Source organism: Spinacia oleracea, chromosome 1 (genome assembly GCF_020520425.1).
Source record: "Spinacia oleracea cultivar Varoflay chromosome 1, BTI_SOV_V1, whole genome shotgun sequence".
Classification (NCBI taxonomy): Eukaryota; Viridiplantae; Streptophyta; class Magnoliopsida; order Caryophyllales; family Amaranthaceae; genus Spinacia; species Spinacia oleracea.
The window spans coordinates 63522285-63543530 of NC_079487.1; the positions used below are offsets into that span (position 1 = coordinate 63522285).

Here is a 21246-nt window from a genome sequence, read left to right on the forward strand (position 1 = left end):
ATATCTCTCTCGGGATGACTGGATGAGCAAATACGACCCTCATATCAAAGATATGTACACCAGTAACCTAATAGAGAGCCTGACATACTCCACCAGATGAAAAGTAACACTATATTTGAAGATTTCATAGGGGCAATGCACAGACTACATTGAATACATACTCTGCAAATTCTAGAGAAATGACAATACACATGCAGCATCTCCGATAGGAGTAGTACTTGATTTGCAGAGAGATGCAAAGAAATCAACCCAAAATTAAGTCATAAACCTCCCGACAATTATACAGGTTAGTTGCAACGAGGAAGCCCTTCATATAAAATCACAGTGACACCACATCTATAACCAAATACTTCATATAATTTCTAAACATACAAAAACCAAAACATGTGGATTGCTACATAAGATCACATAGACACCACATTTAAAAGGTGTGTCACTATCTAACCTAACGTACTATCCTCGCTCCATCCATGGATACAATGACAAGTTTCACCAGCACCTGATATATACTCTCGACCTAATATATAATGTGCTTGCCACAAAAAAAAAAACAAAAAAAAAAAAACAAAAAAGGCTGGATATGCACCCAAAATTAGGAAATGCCCAATTAATAAGATCATTGCCCTTGAAAATTAAACCTCCTATTGTTACCTTCATTCCAGTAAACAGATGGTTGGTCATCCCTTTGTAACCTTGGGCCCTTATGGTTTGCTACATAGTGATCAGGGCCTTCTCTTTTTCGGCAACCTGAAGTGACGTGTCCTTGTCCTCTATGGATATTTATGGAATCTTTCGGCCCCCAGTTATACTTATCCCTTGGTTTTTGTCCCCACTGGCTGCTCCTACCATTTGGCATTCTGCTACCCCGATATTCTTGAGGTCTATTTCTATTACTGTTACTCCAATAGCTGGTACTGTGTACCTCTTCTGTCTCTTGTTTCCAACTCCTTGAACTTGCTCCACAGTCTTGCCAACCAGAGCTTTCTTTTCTCCATGCGTTACCATCAGCATGCAAGTTACTCGACATTTCAGTGTATTTATTTGGTCGTAAATCCGGGGGAATACCCCATTCACCTCCGCAGGTATTATCCTTAACAACTTCATTCCCCCGACTGCAATGGTTTTCCCAAGGATCTTCTTTATCACTTTTCAACTTGCTTGTATGATTAACGGAATTATCCAACTGATTCCAACCTGTAGCTTTATCCTTGACAGCTCCATCATTGTGTATGTGATGACAATCCCAAGGGTCATCATCTTTATTTGACTTGCTTGCGCCATTATCAGAACTATCCCACTGGCCCCACCCTGATGCTTTATTTTTCTGTACATAACCATGTTCCCGATGATCATCAACATCAGCAGCCCGTTCACAATTTCCTCCTTTTGATCTATTAGTATAAGGTAAATGATACTTATCATCTGGATTGAAGTACGCTTTATCTAACTCCTTTGCTATATCTGGATCTATATAAGGGTTCCAATTTATTTCATCAATATACATATCTGGATTAGGGAGTTGGGTTTCACATGAAAGGCCATTGGTCTCTTCCCAAAAGCGTGTTTTGGCAATATTAAATGCCTCTTCTCCAGCAGAATCATCCCAGCTTAACACATTACTATTACTATGGCAATTCATGAAGTTCTTTGTACTCAATACTTTCTTCCACGGCATCCTTCCCACCAGATAGCAAAACTTCTTCTCCCACATTGGCACATTATCCTGCCAAACCTCTGATGTATGGAGGGTAAAGTAACATTTCAGATCACAGCACCACTGTACATAATCCATGCAACATCCAAGATAATTCAAAGTGAAAATTTTAGTGATACATAGAAGTAAGTTATAAACAGACATAACAATGGAAACATGCACATACACGCATGCACAAGGTTACCTACACGGAATAAATATGGTAACCTAATCAGTTTTGTGACTGCGAGATAATTCATCCGCTGTAACGTTTTATTGTTGCAGAAGCGGCATCTCATGGGTGTTAGACTCATTTTGTTGTCATCCCGGCATACAGAAAATGCTTCATCTTCTCATTGAAATTCAAGGGTATTGGAAAATATCCTTTATATCTTAGCTTACATATAATTTTTAATAAATATCTTGTTACTTCGTATTTCGTAAGGAAGCAAGAGGGCTAAACATGTCTAGTAACTGAGATTTGAGTTTAGTCGTTTAAACTTTTTACACTATTCACATATTTTACTTCGACTATTGATGGTGGTTTATATGTAAGATAAAACATAGTCATGTAAGATATTGTTAGATTCGTCTTAATGTGTATTTTCAAAACATTAACTTTTTCAAATTTTGGCTTAAAGAGAATCAAATATATTAATGATCAAAGTTGTGCATTGGCATTTGTGAAAGTGATCAACATAGCGAGTAAAAACAAATGGAGGAAGTACTTAGTATATAAATTCAATTGTGGGCCTTTGTGGCATGCGCTAACAGGTTTCAAAACGGATTGCACCGATTAATTTGGTAAAACATTTGCAAAATTAGCTACATCAAATATGGAGAAATTAAAGAAAACAGCTAACTAATTAATATTAGACCATCTTACACCCGCATGAGACAGTTTATAACCAATGTCGTGGAATGGTAAAATAAAATAGAACGGCATTTCAAGGAGCAAATTAAAAGTCAATTACACAACAACCACCGCAAAATGGAGCACCTTGTTTTAATTTCATAATGTCAAAAGGCATAAGCAATGTTCAAATCAAGAATTCAAGACCAGCAAGGCAGCAACCATAGATGCAAGATTTGTTTTTTCAAATTCTAGCACATCTAAGCCTTTCAAAATGTAACAGCAATTGAAAGTGTAACAAACCAAAAAATACGCTGGCAGAGTGATCCCATATTGTTAGTTAGAAAGAATAGAACTCTGCAATGACCTGATATTATGGAGAGGGGTAGTTCAGGAAATAGCTTATAAAAGTTAGTAGGGGTATCAGGGGAATAAGTTAGCGGGTAGTTAGGGAAGTAGTACTATATATATAGAGGTTATTTGACAGAGAATGATATGTTGAATATTGTGGATTAATTTGGTTGAGCATTTAAGAGCTCATTGGGAGAGAAATCAAGCCTCTCGAATGCTTGAACATCGGTTACTTCTTGTACTTTTGGTTTATTAATCAAATCTTCATTAATCTCTTGCCTTTTGGTCTATTATCTATGCTAATTCATAGCAAATGGTATCACAGCAGTACAATGCCGGGAGATTAAGTTGTTGATTTTCACACAAAAAAAAAGAGAAAAAAAGATGGAGGTTGTCGGAGATTGTGCGGGTCAATAAATGCAAATATGAATACGAGAGGAGTTCTCCTACATCACACGAAAGAGAAACCGGGGAATTACAGAATTAGAAGAGCGGAAAATCCGGCAAGAGCTCCAAATTCATGAGTTTAATGGGAGAAATTCAAAGGAATGGATCCTTCAGTTGGAGGATTTTATTTGATTTTTTCTAGTTGAATGACGGGGAGAAGTTCAAGGTTGCCATTATCGGACTCGGTGATGAAGCGTTGCGGTGGGTTCAAGGGGAACACCACTTCCTGCCTTTCCATAGTTGGCAAGAATTGAAGGGCCAAGTGATGCTACACACTTTGGTTCATCACCAAACTGTAGATTCTCGTCGGAGTACCAGAATGAGGAGGTTGATTGAGTAGAAAAGGAAAAGGAGGTAGTGAAAATAGATTTGGAAATATCAAAGTGCATAAAACATTCAGAATTTGAGGACATCTCCAAATCAAGAGAGGAGCAAAGCCCAATGGGTGGTTGTTTTGATGGAAGTTCTGAGAAAATGGAGGTGAAGAACAGTAGATCCGAATATTATTTGGGAATTTTTGAGGAAGGTTTTGCCGAAGAACATAGGGGAGATGGGGGTTGTGATTTCGTGATGATTGAGAGTGGAAATTTGAGATATGAGTCTGACGGTTTTTATGGTGGTCTGCCTCAAGGAATATTTGAGCGAGGTAGCGTCGGAGGCTGTGGTTCTGGTGTTGGGCCAAGTAGGTTCGGGTGCGGCTGCGCTGGAGGTGGAGGTGGACGATCTGTAGGCTATTCCAACAGTTACAGGCCTAAGGGTAGAACCACCGTTTGTGGTGGCCTGAATAGGGATAGAGAAGGATTCACGAAGGGCGGATCACCGGCAAGTGGGTCGCGGGGTGGACCTGGGTATTCATCAAGCACAGGTACCGGAAATAGTTCAAGCTTCGTCGCCGGCAAAAAAGTTGTTGGTGAAGTAGGGTGGTGCTCATGGTGGGCCGCTCCACAGATTTTCCAGAAGTGGGCAAGGGATTGTTAGGTCACCTGACGAAAATTGCTAGATTATTTGGAGGAGATGACCCGGGTACCCACCCAACTATGCTTCGAGGAGTAAAGCACAAGGAAAGTTTTGTGTTGGCCCATCTAAAAGCCTTTCTTGTTGCTTTAAATGGGGATAGCTCCTTTTTTGGGCTTATTCTTTTTAGGCCCAAGTATTTACAACCCATTTACTTTACCTACTTTTCCTTTCCTTTCAGTCCACAAGATTATAGCCCACTTAAAAGGAATTAGCTAGCGCCCAATTCTGACACTTCCCCACCCCTCCATGTTTAAGTCCTACACGTTTCTCGAACAAACCAGCTCTAAACACCAAACTCTTCACATATATGACATAATCTACTGGTAATTGTGGTAAGTCCCAGTATTGTTTTCCAATAATCAAGCATTTTGGGAAATGTCAACACCTCATTGATAAGGAGCTTGAAGGCAAGATAAAACAATGTCTGGTTTTTGAGTATCACGACAAATGGGGCACAGATCATTGTGGCTGCCAGCATCGAGAAGTGAGTGCCGACTACTATCCACCTTGAGGACAAGGTGGAAGTTTGGGGGGCCGGTAATGCAATGAACTGATATTATGGAGAGGGGTAGTTCAAGAAATAGCTTTATAAGTTAGTAGGGGTATCTGGGGAATAAGATAGGGGGTAGTTAGGGAAGTAAAACTATATATAGAGAGGTTTTTAGACAGGGAATGACATGTTGAATATTGTAGAGTAATTTGGTTGAGCTTTAAGAGCTCGTTGGGAGAGAAATCAAGCCTCTCGAATGCTTGAATGTCGGTTACTTCTTGTACTTTCAGTTTATTAATCAAATCTTCATTAATCTCTTGCCTTTCGGTCTGTTATCTATGCTAATTCATAGCAAACTTAGATTCAAAAGAGCAATTCCTCATCTCCGCACATCACCAACTTTTGTTTGACATTACTACTGCAATGAATTAATCCAATTCTATGTTATATGATGTCAATTTTGTGGTGTCTTTAAAGGCCTAAACTAAATAAATCATTAAACAAGGAGCTAGGGTAGCAACATTATACTATAGCTTTTGATTGCAAAAGCATTACAGAACTAATCAACAGGAAGAAAAAGTACTTCGATCAATGGATTAATCCTGGAGGGAGTACCCAGATAGAAAAGGTGGCAGTGTCACCTTAATTTTTAAAACAGTAGGCTAACTAGCTTCTCCAAAGTAGCCGAGAATATTTTACAAGCTTCTTCCCCAGAAATGTTTGAAGTGATTGCTGACAAAGGTAAAATAACACTCAAGAGTGAAATGTGCATGGGCAAGCAGTGCCCAAGTCTCCTTTCTACCCCGTCCTTCTCTGTCTATCTCCCCACCCCCCTGTGCTCCTCTCCCATCTCCCCTCCAATCATCTATCCATCTACTTATCACAAGCCACAGAATACAACTCTACTTAACAGCTAAAGAGTTCTGATGTGAGCAGCAGGTGCAATAAATAGTGTGTGGTTAAAGATATGAAAGTTTTAATAAGTGAAAGCAAGGCCATTATATGATCAACCAAGAGAAGGCATAAAAACCGAAGATAAAGAAAATTAACAAAAAAGCGTACTTTCTTTCCTCTCCAACATCTTCCCATAGAGCCAATTTCAAAATCCCAGCATACACAACTTATGCAAACAGCATATGACACTACATTAAGGCTCCGTTTGGTAGGGCGTAAAACGTTTTCATGGAAAACAATTTTCCCCTTTTCAATCATTTTACGTTGTTTGGTTGGGTAAGGGATGTAAAACGATTTTACATGACTTCCTCAAATGTGGAAAACTCTTTCCATTTGAAAGGGAGGGAAACCACTTTTCCTTCTTTCCTCCCTACCCCCTTCTCCTTTCTTCCCCTCAATCTTCACCATTTTCTCCCATTTTCCTTTAAGTTACCAAACAAAGGAAAATTAGTTTGTAATTGTATTTTCCCTTGAAAATTATTTTCCATGGAAAATCATTTTACATTGAAAACGTTTTACGCCCTACCAAACAGAGCCTAAGGGTTTATCACAACAGTACAAACACTACAAATTAATTTGACTTGTTCAATTGAAGTGTTCAAATCAGTAATTAACCTTCATTGATTTTACTTCAACAAACCCAAAACTAAGTACACACTATTGAATTTCTTTTCTAATTCAAGTCTTATTACAGCTCATTTGAATCAAATTTAAAAGCAACAAACTAAAAACATTATACCCTATCAACACAATGGCGCATAACACCATTTAGGTTTAAACATGTTACTTAATTAAACAAAAATAATGAATAATTCAGAGAGTTCAAGAAACCCTAAATACCTAGTTCGCAATCTGTCGTAAATCAGATGAACAATTCAACAAAAAAATACTGTAAAAAATAAAAGAGAGAGGAAAATACCAGTCTCAGGGTCAGGGCAAGGTTCATCTCTGGGAGGAGACCATTGATAATCTTGATAATAACGGCGCCTTGGACGCGCGTAATTCCGTCGATCCCATTTCCCCATTTCGCCTTATTTCTGCTCCCACGAATTGCAATAATCTTAAAATTAAAACAAGAATCCCCAATTCAATTGAAAACAGGTTTTACGAATTAAATTAGGGTTCTTGTGAAGAAGAGACAGAAAGAGGAGCGATGTAGTATTGGACTATTGGGTGTTGAATGCAGAAAGAAAAGCCCCACAGTATGGAGGAAAATTACAGAGGGAAGAAGGAATTTATATGGGAAAATTACGTTTAAACATTTATTTCTACCGACCAGACAGCATGGGCTTTTTTCGCAATTTGGATTATACACCCGAGTGCACAGTGCTCATTGTGCACCCTGTTGAACATTTATTGAAAATCTAATGAACATTGAGAACGATTTCAATGTACATGTACTAGTGAAATATTTAAATTATATGTTCTATGAATTTGAACTATATGTTCATTGGCTATATGTTCTTTGGATATGAACAATATGTTCTTTGTATTTGAACTATATGTTCTTTGTAAAACAGGGTGCACAGTGAGCATTGTGCACTCGGGTGTATAAACCATATTTTGGGATTTTTTTATCCATGACATGATAAATTGATAATTCTTCTTTTATAGTTTTATGCAGTGAAAAGAGGGGGTTTCGTTTTTCAATTCCAGTTGCATGGACCCGGTCCACCATAAGTTTACCATGGACTAGGGTAATTAGAAATATCATTTAATAGCGTTTATTTAATAGCGCTTTTCCCCCTTCCGCTGTCAAAAATGTCAAATATAGCATATTATAGCGCTTATAAAAAACACGCTGTCATAAATACACATATTATAACGCTTGTCCGATATACCCTGTCATTTTTCATACATATGATAACGCTCCTTAAAAAAACGCTTTCAAATGTTATAGGAAAAAACTTAAAAAAATATATACACTTTCAAAATTGACTGAACGCGGCTTGTGAGTGCCTACCTTCTCTCCTTCTCACACCTTCCTCGTTATTTTTCTCTCTCTCTTCTCACCTACCTTCTATGCTTCTACTCTCACCAACTCCTCTCACCGGCCGTCGAAAACCAATGATCCGACATGGAAGGAAATCATAGGAAGCACAACTACACTGTTGTGTTCATTCTTGTCGGCATTTTTGGAATTGAGTTTAGGAAATTAGGGTTTGTGAATTAGGATTTGGGGATTTGGGACTACGCGAGCATGGCGCACCAGTGCTCCACCACGGAACCACTCCATCTGGTCTAGCGACGTGAGTGACTTCCGGTAGCCGACATCGGTGATCGACGACGGAGCCAGATTTGTTTTTTATTTTAGTAAATTTTCAATTAAAATTCTAATTAAATTGTATTCAAATATTTTTGTAATTACGTATTATAATTTGTTAGCAGATTCGCATTGTCAATCGATCACAATCGGAGCATAGAAACCCACGGTAGCAATTTCCTTCATATGGCGGGGCTTTCCTTCTCACAGCAAGAGTGGAAAATCGAATTTCAAGGTATACTCCATAAAATTTAAGGAGTTTTGCTGATTTATGTTTGGGTTGTTCTTAATTTTATGTTTTGAAATGTAGGGTTATAGTTAATTAATTTTCTTGAATTGGTTGTGTAGGGAATTGAAGGGGGGTTGAATTCAATTACAATTAATTAAATTATGGGTTTTGGTCATCTGAATTTGTATATGTAGGTTGTGAGTATTATGTGATTTCATTATTGTGTTCCGATTTTTAATTTGATGGGTTGTTGAATTGCCAAGGGTGGAAACAATGTCACTGTCATTTCAGGATGGAGGAGTACTGAGTTACTTTTTTTCAACTGGTTTTTATTAATCAAAATTTATATTTGCCTGAGATTTTTGATTTTTTTGTGGAACAAAATTTGTTCTTCTTGAACTGCTCTTAGCTGAAGTGAATTTTTTTTTATCATAGCTTATCTTTGTTACTGATCTGCAACTTGCTCACTTGTACTTCGTATAAGCATACAACCTTTAAGAAGATGCATGAGCCCCATGAGAATTTAAACATTCAGTTTGTTGTTCCTCTACAGCTCTATACTTGTTGTTAGCTTTACATGACAAGTAAATATGGTAAATGATAAACTTTCAATGCTCCAACATAATTTATTTTTGAACAATAGAAGTTAGTACTTTTCTCAATAGTTGCAGCACCTCTAAGAGCTTCCTACAAAATTTAGAAAATTAAAGTTAGAATCATTCTAAAAACAATAACCGAAAGCTTTTTCTGACATCTGGAGGAGTTACAACAACAGGTAGCTCTAAACTATAATTACTCCTTGTGCTTATTCTTAATCTGTTAGTCAATTCAGTTCTATTGTTTGGCAGTGAACTGAAATTAGAGAATTGCAACACCAACCAGCATTCTAAAAGTCTATAGTTTGTATTTTCAGTTTTGTAATGAGCACTTGTAATTTGGACTTGCATATGCGGGTTTCATCTACGATGGGTAACTTGCAGATTTCCCTTTACTGGCTTTATTTTAATGATTTACATTTGCAAATTTACATTTTAGATAGATTAAATTCTGTTCTGAGGTAATTAAATTGCTTGAGATTGTCCATTACTGGCTTTATTTTAACGATCAAAAGCTGCTTGTTTAATCAACTTATTTTCTTTTGTTATGCCTATAAAGAAATCAAATATGATCTGGGTTTTAAGGCCCTGCAGTCATAATGGAAGACTTATGGCCCGTCAATAGGCGAAGAGTGTGTTTTTCTGATGTTGCTGTGTTGATATATGATTCTGTACTGTTTGTTTTTTGTTTCAGAATGAATATTAAATTGGAAGGATGTATTTCGAAAATTTGGGGCAGTTTACTTCAGAACAATTTTTTATGCAAGAGCCTTAGAATGACAAGTAGAGAACACATACTGATGTTCAGTAGCACATATATCTTCAGGTCTTTGTTGATAAGATTACGATGAGTAAGCAGTTAAGTTTTGTTGCAGCTGATTACCAGAATGAAGCTGAGGTTAGGGAGGCACTTGCTGATGCATTTCAAACTGGGCTTGTTAAGAGGGAGGATCTTTTCATAACCACTAAGGTCAGTCTGTTTTCAAAGGGATAAAAGGGGACAGTGTTTCTAATTTTGGGAGATATCTGGCTCACTAGCTGACTACTGCACTCATGTATCATATCTGATCCCAATTGCAGCTGTGGAACTCTGACCATGGACATGTACTTGAAGCCTGTAAAGACAGTTTAAAGAAACTTCGCCTTGATTATTTGGATCTGTACTTGGTTCAATTTCCTGTAGCCACAAAGAATACTGGTAAAATTAAAAATCTCGACTGTTGAATCATAAATTGCAAATATAGTTATGCTAGGAACAACATCTGACTGATATAAAGATGTTGGGTTTTTCTGATAATGCTACCGAATTGGTTTATAAATTGCACCAGTCTTATTGTGCCATGTTTGTGAAGAAGCTTGCTCGTGCTCGTGTAAGTATTATTTATTGGTTGGATACCTACGACCTCATTGTTACAGGAGTAAAGAGTTTAAGATAGGATACCCTGATAACTTTGCATATTCCTTGGTTTCAGTTGGTTTTTTTTATCTTAATGATTCAGTCATTCAGACAAGGCTTTACTTCAAAGATATGGGTAAGCAGCTTAATTGGCCTGGTTAATAGACGAAGCAATCTCAGCTTAATAGGCAGCTTAATTAGCCTGGTTATCGTATAATATTGGTTCAGGCAAGGCTTTGCCTGAGTAAGAATCATTGTTTTTATGTCACAATGTTACTGGTCTTAGGGGTTGATTTATGCTTAGGATCTTATTCACTGTCTGTGGAATCACGTTTTCTATAAAATGTTTTTGTTAATTGTTTTCTTTAAAAGAACTTGCAATCCTCTAGTGCTGATCTAAGTCAAAGATGAAGCTTTGCAGAATTGGAGATTCCATTAGTTATAGAAGTTGTTTACTTGTTGCTGCATTGAGCAATCATAATAATCAGCCTGTGGTTTATTTACGAGTCATTTGAATTGTCATTATAATAATTAGTCCCTACAGATTCTGTGTAGTTTAGTTTTAATGGGTTCTGAATGTTAATGTTATTGTTTTTTATTGCCGTTGTACTTGAGTTTTTGAGTAAATCGGATCACTAGATTCCTTGCTTGGATTACTACTGTCTTGTGTAACCGGTTACTTTGTCCCAGATTTGACATCCCAGATGCTTGTGAGAGACTTAATCCCCTCAGTGCCTTCTTTAGATTCACCTGGTCAAGTACAATTTATGATAGGAGATTGTGAAGCTGCAGGTAATGCCTTTCTCTTTAGTTAGATATTGCAGTACCTGCACAGCTTCAATTTATCAGCAAGGCATATTATTTTCTAGCTTCAATTTATCAGCAAGGCAATTTTTGCAATTCTTTTCCAATAGCATCATAATCTATTCCTATAATGTGAAGTTCATATTTTTTTCCCTTCATGTATGCCACTTATTGTTTATGGTAATATTAGTTCATTCGTTTTTTTCCCTTCTATATATATATATATATGAATCCTTATGCCCCCATTGATTCGCAGTACTTTTCAGATTGACAGTTTTCAAGTTAGGACAAAGAGCGGATTGACGAAGCAAGAACCGAATGGGTGCGCCATGTTGTTCAACAATTGTGTAATCGCTAGGTTATGTTGAAGGAACCAAAAAACATACGATTCTATTAATTATTAATTAATGTATTTTGCATAGTTTAATGTTTAGAATTTTTATTTTAGATCTATGCAATCGGTTTTGTAAGGGTGATAATTGTAAAAATTCTTTTAATAGAGGTTTGGAAATTAATTTCAACTATTTACTATTCTTCAATATATGGTGTTATTTTGTGGCAAAAAATGAAATGTTTTTCTAGTATATTATAAATAATTAAAAATAATTTAAAAATAACTTTAATAGCGCTTCAGATACATCCACTATTAGAAAATAATTTAAAAGTTGGCGGTAAATCTTTGACAGCATTTCTTTAATAGCGCTTATAATGTGATATGAAAGAAACATTTGAATTATCCTGATATGACATATTACAACGCTTTTGAAAAGCGCTATTAAAGGTACCTTTTACTTTTAATAGCGGAGCCATCAACAGCGCTTCAAGAAGCGCTGTAAAAAGCATTATTAAGCGCTATAAAAAGCATTTTTTGTCGTAGTAGGTAATTTTAACAGTGAGTAAATTATAGAAACTGTAGGTTCTGTAAAGTAACTATATCTCCAGAATAATAACTATGAACATAATAATGATAAGAATAACTATTCTATCCAAAGAGTAACTATATCATATAGAAAAGTAATTTTAACTGTAAAACAATTACTACTATATATTCATTCTTGCAGACAAAAAGAGTAAATTATAGAAACTATAGGTTCTGTAAAGTAACTATATTTTCAGAATAGTAACTATGAAATAAATAATAATAATAATATAGTAATTTCGATGAGAACAATTATTCTATCCAAAGATTAACTATATTATATAGAAAAATAACTTTAGCTGTAAAACAATTACTATATTATAAAAATAAACAATATGATATAGATGGTTTAGAGGTCATATAGTAATCTTTTCTATTATATATCACATAATTACTGAAATATAAAAGAGTAACTATATCAAAAGTAACAGTAATTATAACTCTTGAACAATAATAAAGAAAACATTAACTACTTGGTTAGTTGTTTTAGCTACGACATTCTAATTCTTTGCATCTATTAAAAAAACCATGTTAAACTCAAATGTTTTTTGAACTAAAAAATACTAATCGACACGTCCACGTGGACCACGTCTCTTTTTTCCACCAACACATCATGTCCTTCCTCTACCACGTTCTTGGTTTCCATTGTTGTCAGGATTTTCTTCTTCTCCTCCTGCTTTTGTTTTCCTTGCAGAATTTATTCTTTGCACGATTTCAATTCTGGGTGCATCATCTTTGTATTGCTGAATCAATAATATTTAAACTAAGTTAATAATTTAACATTTAAATATGAAAAAATAACATAGTAACTATGTAAAACGTGTAGTTTCTATTATGCATCATATAGTAACTCTTACCATTAACGATGGTAAAATACTTGCAGAATTGCATATATAGTTATTGTTATTGTTATAGTCATATAGTTAATGTCAAAATAATATAGTCACTTTTATTAATAATAACATGGAGTACAAAGAAAGATCATAAAAAGAACATAATGATAAGATAATAACTATTAAAAACATATAGTTACTATTATACATGATATAGTAACTCTTAATATTAATGATAGTCATATACGAGCAAGGTTGTAAATATAATTATTGTTATGATCATGTAGTTGTTGTGATCATAACATAGTAACTCTTTTTATTAATAACATAGAAGACAACAAAGAACATGAAAAGAACATTATAATATACATAAAAAACTATACCAAACATATAGTTACTACTCCCTCCATTCCTTTTTGTTCTTCCCGTTACTATTTCGGGCGTTCCATATGTTCTTCCCATTTCCTTTTTTGGACATACCTTTTTACCATAAAATTCTCCACCATCCCTTATTTAATTCATTCACATTTCCCTATTCACCCACCCAACCCCACTTTTATGATTTTTTATTACTTTATTAAAAATATCTTCTCTCTCCTTCATTTCTTTATTACTTTCCTTTACTACTTTATTACTTTCTCTTACATTCAATCATTACTCTTACACACAATCATTACAAGATTCCATTTTCTTAATCTCCACACCATTTCCCAAACGGGAAGAACATAGAGGAACAGAGGGAGTATAATACAAAATATAATACCTATAAATATTATTGATGGTCATTTAGTCACAGAGTTGCAGACATAGTTGATGTGATAATAATATAGTAACTCTATCCATAATACAGTAACTATATCATTAAAAATATAGAATAACATAAAAACATGCACATAACATAATAAACTAACATAGTACCTATTTCAAAAATATAGTAACTATATAAAACGTACAATAACTATTAAAGAAAATAAACATATGGTAACAAGTCATGATAAAATAAACATAATATCTATTTCAAACATATAGTACTATATAAATAATATAGTAACTATTGAAGAAAATAAACATATGGTAACACATCATGATAAAATAAACATAGTACCTATTTCAAACATAAAGTAACTAATATAATAATACACTACTACAAAAACACCTTTTCGTGTTGCCTCTAAATTGCCTTTAGTGTCGCCTATGATGCGACTCTGAAGCTAGGGACTCTAAAACTTTTTGGTGTTTTGGAGTCGCCCCTTTGAGGCGACACGAATATTATTATACATGTCGCCTTTTATGGAAGAGGCGACACTGATGATATATTTTTCAAAAAAATTAATTTATTAATTAATCTTTCCGAGTCGCCTATTATAATAAGAGGCGACACGAAATGTACTTTGAATTATTTTAAAAGAATTAATTAACCTTTAATGTCGCCTCTAATCTCTATAGGCGACACGAAAAATAATTTCCGGAATTGTTTTTTTAATTTTTTAATTGTACGAGTCGCCTCTAAAGTTTATAGGCGACACGAAAACATATTTTCCGGACATTTTTATTAAATATGTTAATAATCGAGTCGCCTAATATACTAAGAGGCGAACCGAAAGATGTTTTGCACAATTATTTTTATTAAGCTAATTACCTTTAGAGTCGCCTCTTAATGTTACAGGTGACACGAAAAGTATTTTCCGAATTATTTTTTAAACGTTTTAACCCATTTTGAGTCGCCTATTATACCAAAAGGCGACACTGAAAATATTATTGTTTTAAAAAAATATATTAATTAACCATAAGAATTCGCATGTAATTATAGGAGGCGACACCTAAAGTATGTATTATGTTTTTATTTTTTTTATTTTGTTCTCGCTAATTTAAATTATTTCTACGTACGTAATAAATTCAAAAAAGTAATAAATAGAGTTGGGATCTGCAGAATAGCGAAAATATTTTTGTATTAATTCAAACAAGAAAGTTGGTTCAACGTACAATTGTAAATAATTGTATTCCAAAAAATAACCTGCGCTTTGTTATAGTTTAATTTCTATCTGTGAAAACTAGAAAATGACTACAAACTACTAATAAAATATCTACTCCATTTTTCTCGAACATCATCGATCTCCTCTTGAGTGTATGGGTTTGGAGAAAATATCTGTACTTCAACAAAATAATGAATTAATTAGTAAAGCTTAGATAAAAGCTAGCGCATATATAGTAACAACTGAGATAAAATAATAACAAACATACATGTACACGTACCTCTTCCACATTACTAATACTTTGTAATCCAAGTAAAACTATTTGATACATGTACTTCATGACGTAATAGCAACATTCAAGCATTTCCGGTTCGCGAGAACACTAAGATACAAATATAATACACATTAAATTAAAGAATAACATATATATGAATCTACGATAAAAATAATAATCAAACTAATTAAATCTTACTATAAATTTTTTCCATCTTAGAGACTTTCGAGATCCTTTGTTGTTGGCTTGCCAAGTCCGATAACTCCTAAACATGAGAACAATTGTTCCAAGTATTATTAGTTGTAGACTCTTGAAACACGGTTAATCACTTGCGTGGCATATATCATTCATTTGAAGACTCTTGAAACGGAACAGATACATCAGATACATGCATAATTAAAGGACAGCTCCATCTACACCACTAATACAGTTTCCTCAACTATGATACGCTCAGTTACAACATTGTTAAATATGCATGTGATCACCGATTTATCCTGTAATACTTTCAATTCTTAAAACCAAATGACCCCAGAATTAAAGAGAACCCAGTATAAACCAAACGACATAATGTATAATGGACAATTAGAACATAGTAATTAGTTAAGACTGCGACTACTGAAATATGCAAAATAGACGTTATGTTTTGCGAAAATCTATTAGGTTGCTGAAATGAAAGACCATATACTTTCAGTTTTGAATAACAACATATCCAATACAGCACATATCAACAAGCTAACATCTCAATTGTGTCTCTTAACCAAGAAAAAAGGGAGTAGAACAGTTTAAGATTACAAACTCAAGCCTGACAGTTCAAACAGAATGTAGGCAGTATATAATCAAACAACCACCAAACCTGAGGCACAAAGCTACTATTTTCTGTTCATGAAGACATTTAATATAAATCAAAGTCTGCGCTTGTTTCGCAATGCTATCAGGCACACTCTTGGGCCTCTTCAAACTCTGAAATCTCCTGATATTTCTGTTTTTTACCTATGGTTTTCATAAGGGGCACTGCCGCACTATGTTTGTTTTTTACTCTCCTTTTTTTGGTACTCAGATCAATCCTCATAGCTAGAATGGCCAATGCTCAAAAGTAGAAAGGTCTATAAAGCCTTGTTATTTGGGGGGGGGGGGGGGGGGGGGGAGGTTGGGGGTGAATATTAGTGCATTGAAGCTAATGCCTTCACTAATCCAAAGTGTCTCAGATTAGTTTTGATGAAGCCTATTAATATATCTTCTTCCTGAAAGTTTCCTTCTACTTTTGTAAGGAATTGTAAAATCTGTGCAAAAGAGTTAATCCTGTAGTGATGTTTGTGTTCTGTGTAATTCTGAGAAGGAGTCTGTTGAGCATTTGTTCTTTGGCTGTTTGTTTTCTGCTGCTGTCTGGCAGAGAGTTCTGAGAAGTATAGGGATCTCTAGATGTTCTGATGATCTCAGGAGTAGAGTAGAGTATGCTTAGTAGCTACTGTCGTAGCTAGTCTTAGCTGTTGCTCAGTTTGTGCTCTTTTTGGGGCTGGTGTTTTGTGGTCTGTGCTCACTGTTCTTTCCCTTGAGTGTTCTTAAGGCTTTGGTTTTTAATATATCCTATTATTAATTGCCAAAAAAAAAGAGTTAATCCCACCTCCCCCTTCCCTTTTGGTGCAGTGTTTCAACAGTTATCCCACAGGCCGGACAACACAGCTAACATTCAGATTATAGCCAACATAAAAACAGCAGTAAAATGACAGGAATTTGACAGTAGTAAAACCAGTTTAAGAAAGAGAACAGAGAAGTTTATTCTAATCTAAAACTTACATAGATATATGTCCTTTTACTTGCACGCTATCTAATCCAACTATTAATAAAAATAGCTGCTCCATTTTTCTCGAACATCGTCGATCTCCTCTTGAGTGTACCGGTTTGGAGAAAATATCTGCACTTCAACAAAAGAATGTATAATTAGTAAAGTTAGGATAAAAGCTAGCGCTAGTAAAAAAAATGAGATAAAGCTATAATATTCAATGATGAGTTTTAAGCCTTTACAAGTAATATTTAGCCATACATATTGCTTATGTTCACAGTCCCAGAGTTATTCTTTCTGGATAATATATCTGAATTGCTAATATCATATACAATAAAACTTTCCAATACAATGTTGAGATGCTAATACTGCCTATTGTTGTCATTTCTTTTGACATACTCCTAGTAAGACAGAGCATCAAACAAATGAGGAAAATAGTTATTAGAACACAACCTTGCCTTTGTAAAACCTGGGTACTGTCACCAATTTTCCAGCTTCTCATAAGCAGACTTTGTAGTATACGAAGTATATCGTACCGAATATTGCGTGTCCAAAAACAACTGAAAATAAACCTGCATAAAACAAAACCTGGGAGAATTATACGCTTATGCAGAATTTTAGAAACTTAGCTACACAAGGCAATGCATATGAATCACGTGAGAGGCTTACATGTAACCGGTCAAGATAATTGGCTACTTGATTAGCTGTAATATGATAGCAAAACTGTAATACATATTTCTTATGCTAACAATCCCGGCTATTCTTTCTGGATAAAGGATACACAAATTGCTAATGTCATATACAGTTTTAAGTTGCCAGTAACAGTTGTGGAGTTGCCTGCAACAGAATAATGGCAGAGGGTGAGATTGCAAGACAAACACATAGATACTCTAAAAATGAAAGCGTATACACAAGGCGAGATTGTAAGACAAACATATTTAATCAACAGAAGTGCAACACTTGTGATATGGTCCAAAGGTGGCTAGGAGATCAGTGTTCCAGGAGAAGAATGACAATGTTGATGCTTTTGTGGCTGCTTATTCTACAGAGCTTACTTAGGCCCAAAAGTTACTTTCACCTAACATTTTCTAAACTATCAAATAATTCCAAATGTTTCATGTAATTATAGCCAACCCAGAATTGATCTTCCATCGCATGATGAACAACAATGGTAGGTTTTGGATAACTTCAAAAGGTTGGTTAAAATAATTTCGGTCACAGATTCTATTTAGCAGAGCTAAATGATTTTCAAGCATGTTCATGAAACACAGTAAAAGCTACAGAAATCTCGACTACGGGTGTTGTTTTGGTGTGGCTCCTATGATTGGTCTGAATACTGCATCCTTTTTTGCAAAAAAATTTGAAGCAGCTACAATGAGACTGACAATTTCTTCCTATAATGGTTTTCTATTTATCAAAGTGACAGAGGTCCGTGTAAGCACGACTCTCTGTGGGCTCAGGACCTTCTATTTGATGCTTTTCTGGCAATAAGTAAACATGTTCTGTACATCTAAGCAATCTGATCTGAGGAAATATCATAGAACTTGGAGGTCTATACAAGGAAAACTAAGATTTATCAAATAAGAAAAGAAACAGGAGAGCTACTACCTTGGAGGTTATCCATTTTTCGTGAATCAATCTTGGTGACATCTCAAACCTGTTTATCAACTGTAAAAGCAAATTGCAGAAAGTTTAGTCTAACTAAACATGACTGTAAAACTCAATCCTCAATTGACAGATAAAAAAAGTCAGTAGTTAAAACCAAATTACTAAATAAAAACAAATTCCTTACACAACCCAACAAGTACTTGAGAAATTAATTTAACCCAAAATCAAATTACAAACATCTTAATTTTGATTAACTAAACTAAAAATAAAGATTATTATTTTCAGAAAAATCAAACTAAAAGCTACAACATAGTTACACATTTACACCGTCAAAATCAGGGAGGAACTCAACCTCAGTAAACACTCAATATGTGCTATATTCTGAAACAAAGCTTGGTGATTTACACAGAGGCCAACAAACGGTATCTATAAGCTTATATTAGTCGATAACAATGACATTGCTAAAGAGTTAGATTCCTTAGATCACTCAATTCTTAATAGCCTAATAGATACAACTATGTTACCGGTATATGCTACAGAAAACCATAAGAGTAGGAACAACTGGAAAGATTTTAGTCTTTTATATAAGGGATCCAAATAAATAAAATATATTCCATAATGTATTTGAACAGATCCACAGAAGACACTAAGAAGAACGACCTCCTCTTCTTCTCATCATTCAGTCCGATTATATCACTTAACATACTATGTTTTGAAAGAACAAATACAAGTTCCTAGATTATAAATTCAACATTGAAAATCAGCTAGCACATATATCAGAATTCTAGGTTATATGATGTGTTTGATGACTGCAATATGCTATGTTTTGAGAGAAATAAATGAAAGGAAGTCCCAACATAGGAATCAGATTGTGTATAGATTTAATAACCAGAGGATTAGGAAATTCTCTTAAATCTCTTTCACTCTATACCCCCCCTCATCCGCAATCAACATCTGACAACTATTATATCAACGTACTACCACCAAAAATTAAACAAAATGCTAACATTCTTTTATCACCAATCGAGATAATCTACAATTTGAAGATTTCAACCAAATTAAACAAATAGATAAGCACTTACAGCAGAATTAGCTTGAATCTATCATTTTTACCGCATAACAATAAAAGGAAACCCTAAAATTCCCGATTAAATGGAGAAAACAAAGAGCAACTTCAAAAATTCAACAAAATCTTGTCAATTGAAAAGCAAGGTAATTGAGTGAAATTACATAACATAAGGAAGAAGAAAGAAGAACCAAGGGTTTAAGGGTGAGAAGAAAATCACCTAGAGCATGAGTAAGGAGACGAGTAGAGGTGTCGAAATCATTGCGAACGGAAGCAACTTTGACATATTCGAAGTCGGACGAAGCTCAATGCATAACTTCTGAACATGATCCTCCATTTAATTGTATGGCTCTTACATTGTCGGTATCATTTCCTCCATCTTCAACCATATGCGAACCCTAAAAGTGGAACTAGAAGAGAGGAAGGGAGTTCAGCGGGAAGTGGAAATGAGGGATCTGGCTTTTCTAACTTTTTTAATGTATCCTAGTAATTATGATATAATGTCTCTTGTTTTATTATTTCGTATTAACAGGCCATATTAAAATATTCTTGTCAATTTTTGAGAAAAAAAAATGAAATAAAATTAAGAAGGAATAGGTGTCGCCTATTCTATATACGACACCAACATATTTAGAGTCTCATTTTATACTACAGGCGACACTAAGGCCTTATTTGGCAAATGGCTTTTTGATGGCTTTTTGGTTGGCTTTTGGCTGTTGGCTTTTTAATCTGGTCAAACAGCCAAAAAATATGTTTGGTAACTGGCTTTTTAGCTTGCTGAAAAGCCAGCTTTTCCGCCAAAAATGAAAAGCTAGTAACACTAGCTTTTTGGAGTTGGCTTTTGGATTTTCACTATCTAAATTACTTTTTTGTCCTTATTTTTTACTAATTAACTAATAGTTAATAATTAATGATTAACAATTAATAATTAATAATTAATAAATAATAATTAACAATTAATAATTAATGATTAACAATTAATAATTAATAAGTAACAATTAATAATTAACAATTAATAATTAACAATTAACAATTAACAATTAACAATTAATAATTAATAATTAACAATTAACAATTAACAATTAACAATTAATAATTAACAATTAACAATTAACAATTAACAATTAACAATTAACAATTAACAATTAATAATTAATAATTAATAATTAACAATTAATAATTAATAATTAATAATTAATAATTAATAATTAATAATTAATAATTAATAATTAATAATTAATAATTAATAATTAATAATTAATAATTAATAATTAATAATTAATAATTAATAACTAATAACTAATAATTAATAATTAATAATTAATAATTAATAATTAATAATTAATAATTAATAATTAATAATTAATAATTAATAACTAATAACTAATAACTAATAACTAATAACTAATAACTAAAAGTTAATAATTACGGAGTACTCCGTATTAATTAATGACTAATAACTAAAAGTGAATAATTAATAAATAATTAGTTATTAATTAATAATAATTAATCATTAATTATTAATGATTAATTAATAATTAATAATTATTATTAATTATTAATTATTAATCATTGATTATTAATTATTAGTTATGAATTATTACTCCATAATTATTAATTAAAATAATAATTTATTAATACTATTGCATAAAGTAATTTATTTTTAAATTTATATTTTATTTATTTGTAATTACGTTTTA

General features: G+C 33.7%; 3 protein-coding genes across 6 annotated transcripts; 1 reads left to right on the top strand and 2 right to left on the bottom strand.

Annotated features, from left to right (window-relative positions):
* Positions 1-314: 314 nt before the first annotated feature.
* On the bottom strand, positions 315-7025 carry LOC110793234 (uncharacterized). 2 transcript variants are annotated; one of them, XM_021998087.2, is made up of 2 exons: positions 6725-7025; positions 315-1734 (listed from the first exon to the last, which is right to left on the bottom strand). In XM_021998087.2, the coding sequence occupies exons 1-2, from the start codon at positions 6828-6830 to the stop codon at positions 617-619; spliced, it is 1224 nt and encodes a 407-aa protein (XP_021853779.2). In that variant the 5' UTR covers positions 6831-7025; the 3' UTR covers positions 315-616. The 2 variants fall into 2 exon arrangements, with proteins under 2 accessions (XP_021853779.2, XP_021853780.2); XM_021998088.2 differs by having other exon boundaries at positions 315-1777.
* A 2590-nt stretch (positions 7026-9615) lies between these two features.
* Positions 9616-11117, top strand: LOC110774753 (NADP-dependent D-sorbitol-6-phosphate dehydrogenase-like). Its single transcript, XM_021979333.2, has 3 exons — positions 9616-9863; positions 9974-10091; positions 10980-11117. Exons 1-3 carry the CDS (start codon positions 9741-9743, stop codon positions 11102-11104), a joined length of 366 nt encoding a protein of 121 aa, XP_021835025.1. The 5' UTR covers positions 9616-9740; the 3' UTR covers positions 11105-11117.
* Positions 11118-14779: 3662 nt separating this feature from the next.
* LOC110793235 (uncharacterized) lies at positions 14780-20028 on the bottom strand. Of its 3 annotated transcripts, none has more exons than XR_002534644.2 (8): positions 19767-20026; positions 18481-18540; positions 17542-17709; positions 17326-17460; positions 16887-17004; positions 15291-15357; positions 15099-15200; positions 14780-14991 (listed from the first exon to the last, which is right to left on the bottom strand). XR_002534644.2 is itself a non-coding variant. In XM_021998089.2 (8 exons), coding segments are annotated over exons 3-8 (528 nt in total). In that variant the 5' UTR covers positions 17544-17709; positions 18481-18540; positions 19767-20028; the 3' UTR covers positions 14780-14876. The 3 variants fall into 3 exon arrangements, 2 of the variants coding, with proteins under 2 accessions (XP_021853781.1, XP_021853782.1); XM_021998089.2 differs by having other exon boundaries at positions 14780-14996; positions 17326-17444; positions 19767-20028; XM_021998090.2 differs by having other exon boundaries at positions 17326-17444; positions 19767-20025.
* Positions 20029-21246: the final 1218 nt, after the last annotated feature.

Coding starts and splice junctions, on each gene's coding strand:
- LOC110793235 (XM_021998089.2), bottom strand. Junction 17,005..17,325: donor CCAGGTTTTACAAAGGCAAG/GTTGTGTTCTAA, acceptor GTTGAAGTGCAG/ATATTTTCTCCAAACCGGTA. Junction 14,997..15,098: donor GTATTAGTAATGTGGAAGAG/GTACGTGTACAT, acceptor ATTTTGTTGAAG/TACAGATATTTTCTCCAAAC.
- LOC110774753 (XM_021979333.2), top strand. CDS start 9,741: ATGAGTAAGCAGTTAAGTTTTGTTGCAGCTGATTACCAGAATGAAGCT. Junction 9,864..9,973: donor ATCTTTTCATAACCACTAAG/GTCAGTCTGTTT, acceptor TCCCAATTGCAG/CTGTGGAACTCTGACCATGG. Junction 10,092..10,979: donor TGTAGCCACAAAGAATACTG/GTAAAATTAAAA, acceptor ACTTTGTCCCAG/ATTTGACATCCCAGATGCTT.
- LOC110793234 (XM_021998087.2), bottom strand. CDS start 6,830: ATGGGGAAATGGGATCGACGGAATTACGCGCGTCCAAGGCGCCGTTAT. Junction 1,735..6,724: donor TTGCCCTGACCCTGAGACTG/GTATTTTCCTCT, acceptor TCCATACATCAG/AGGTTTGGCAGGATAATGTG.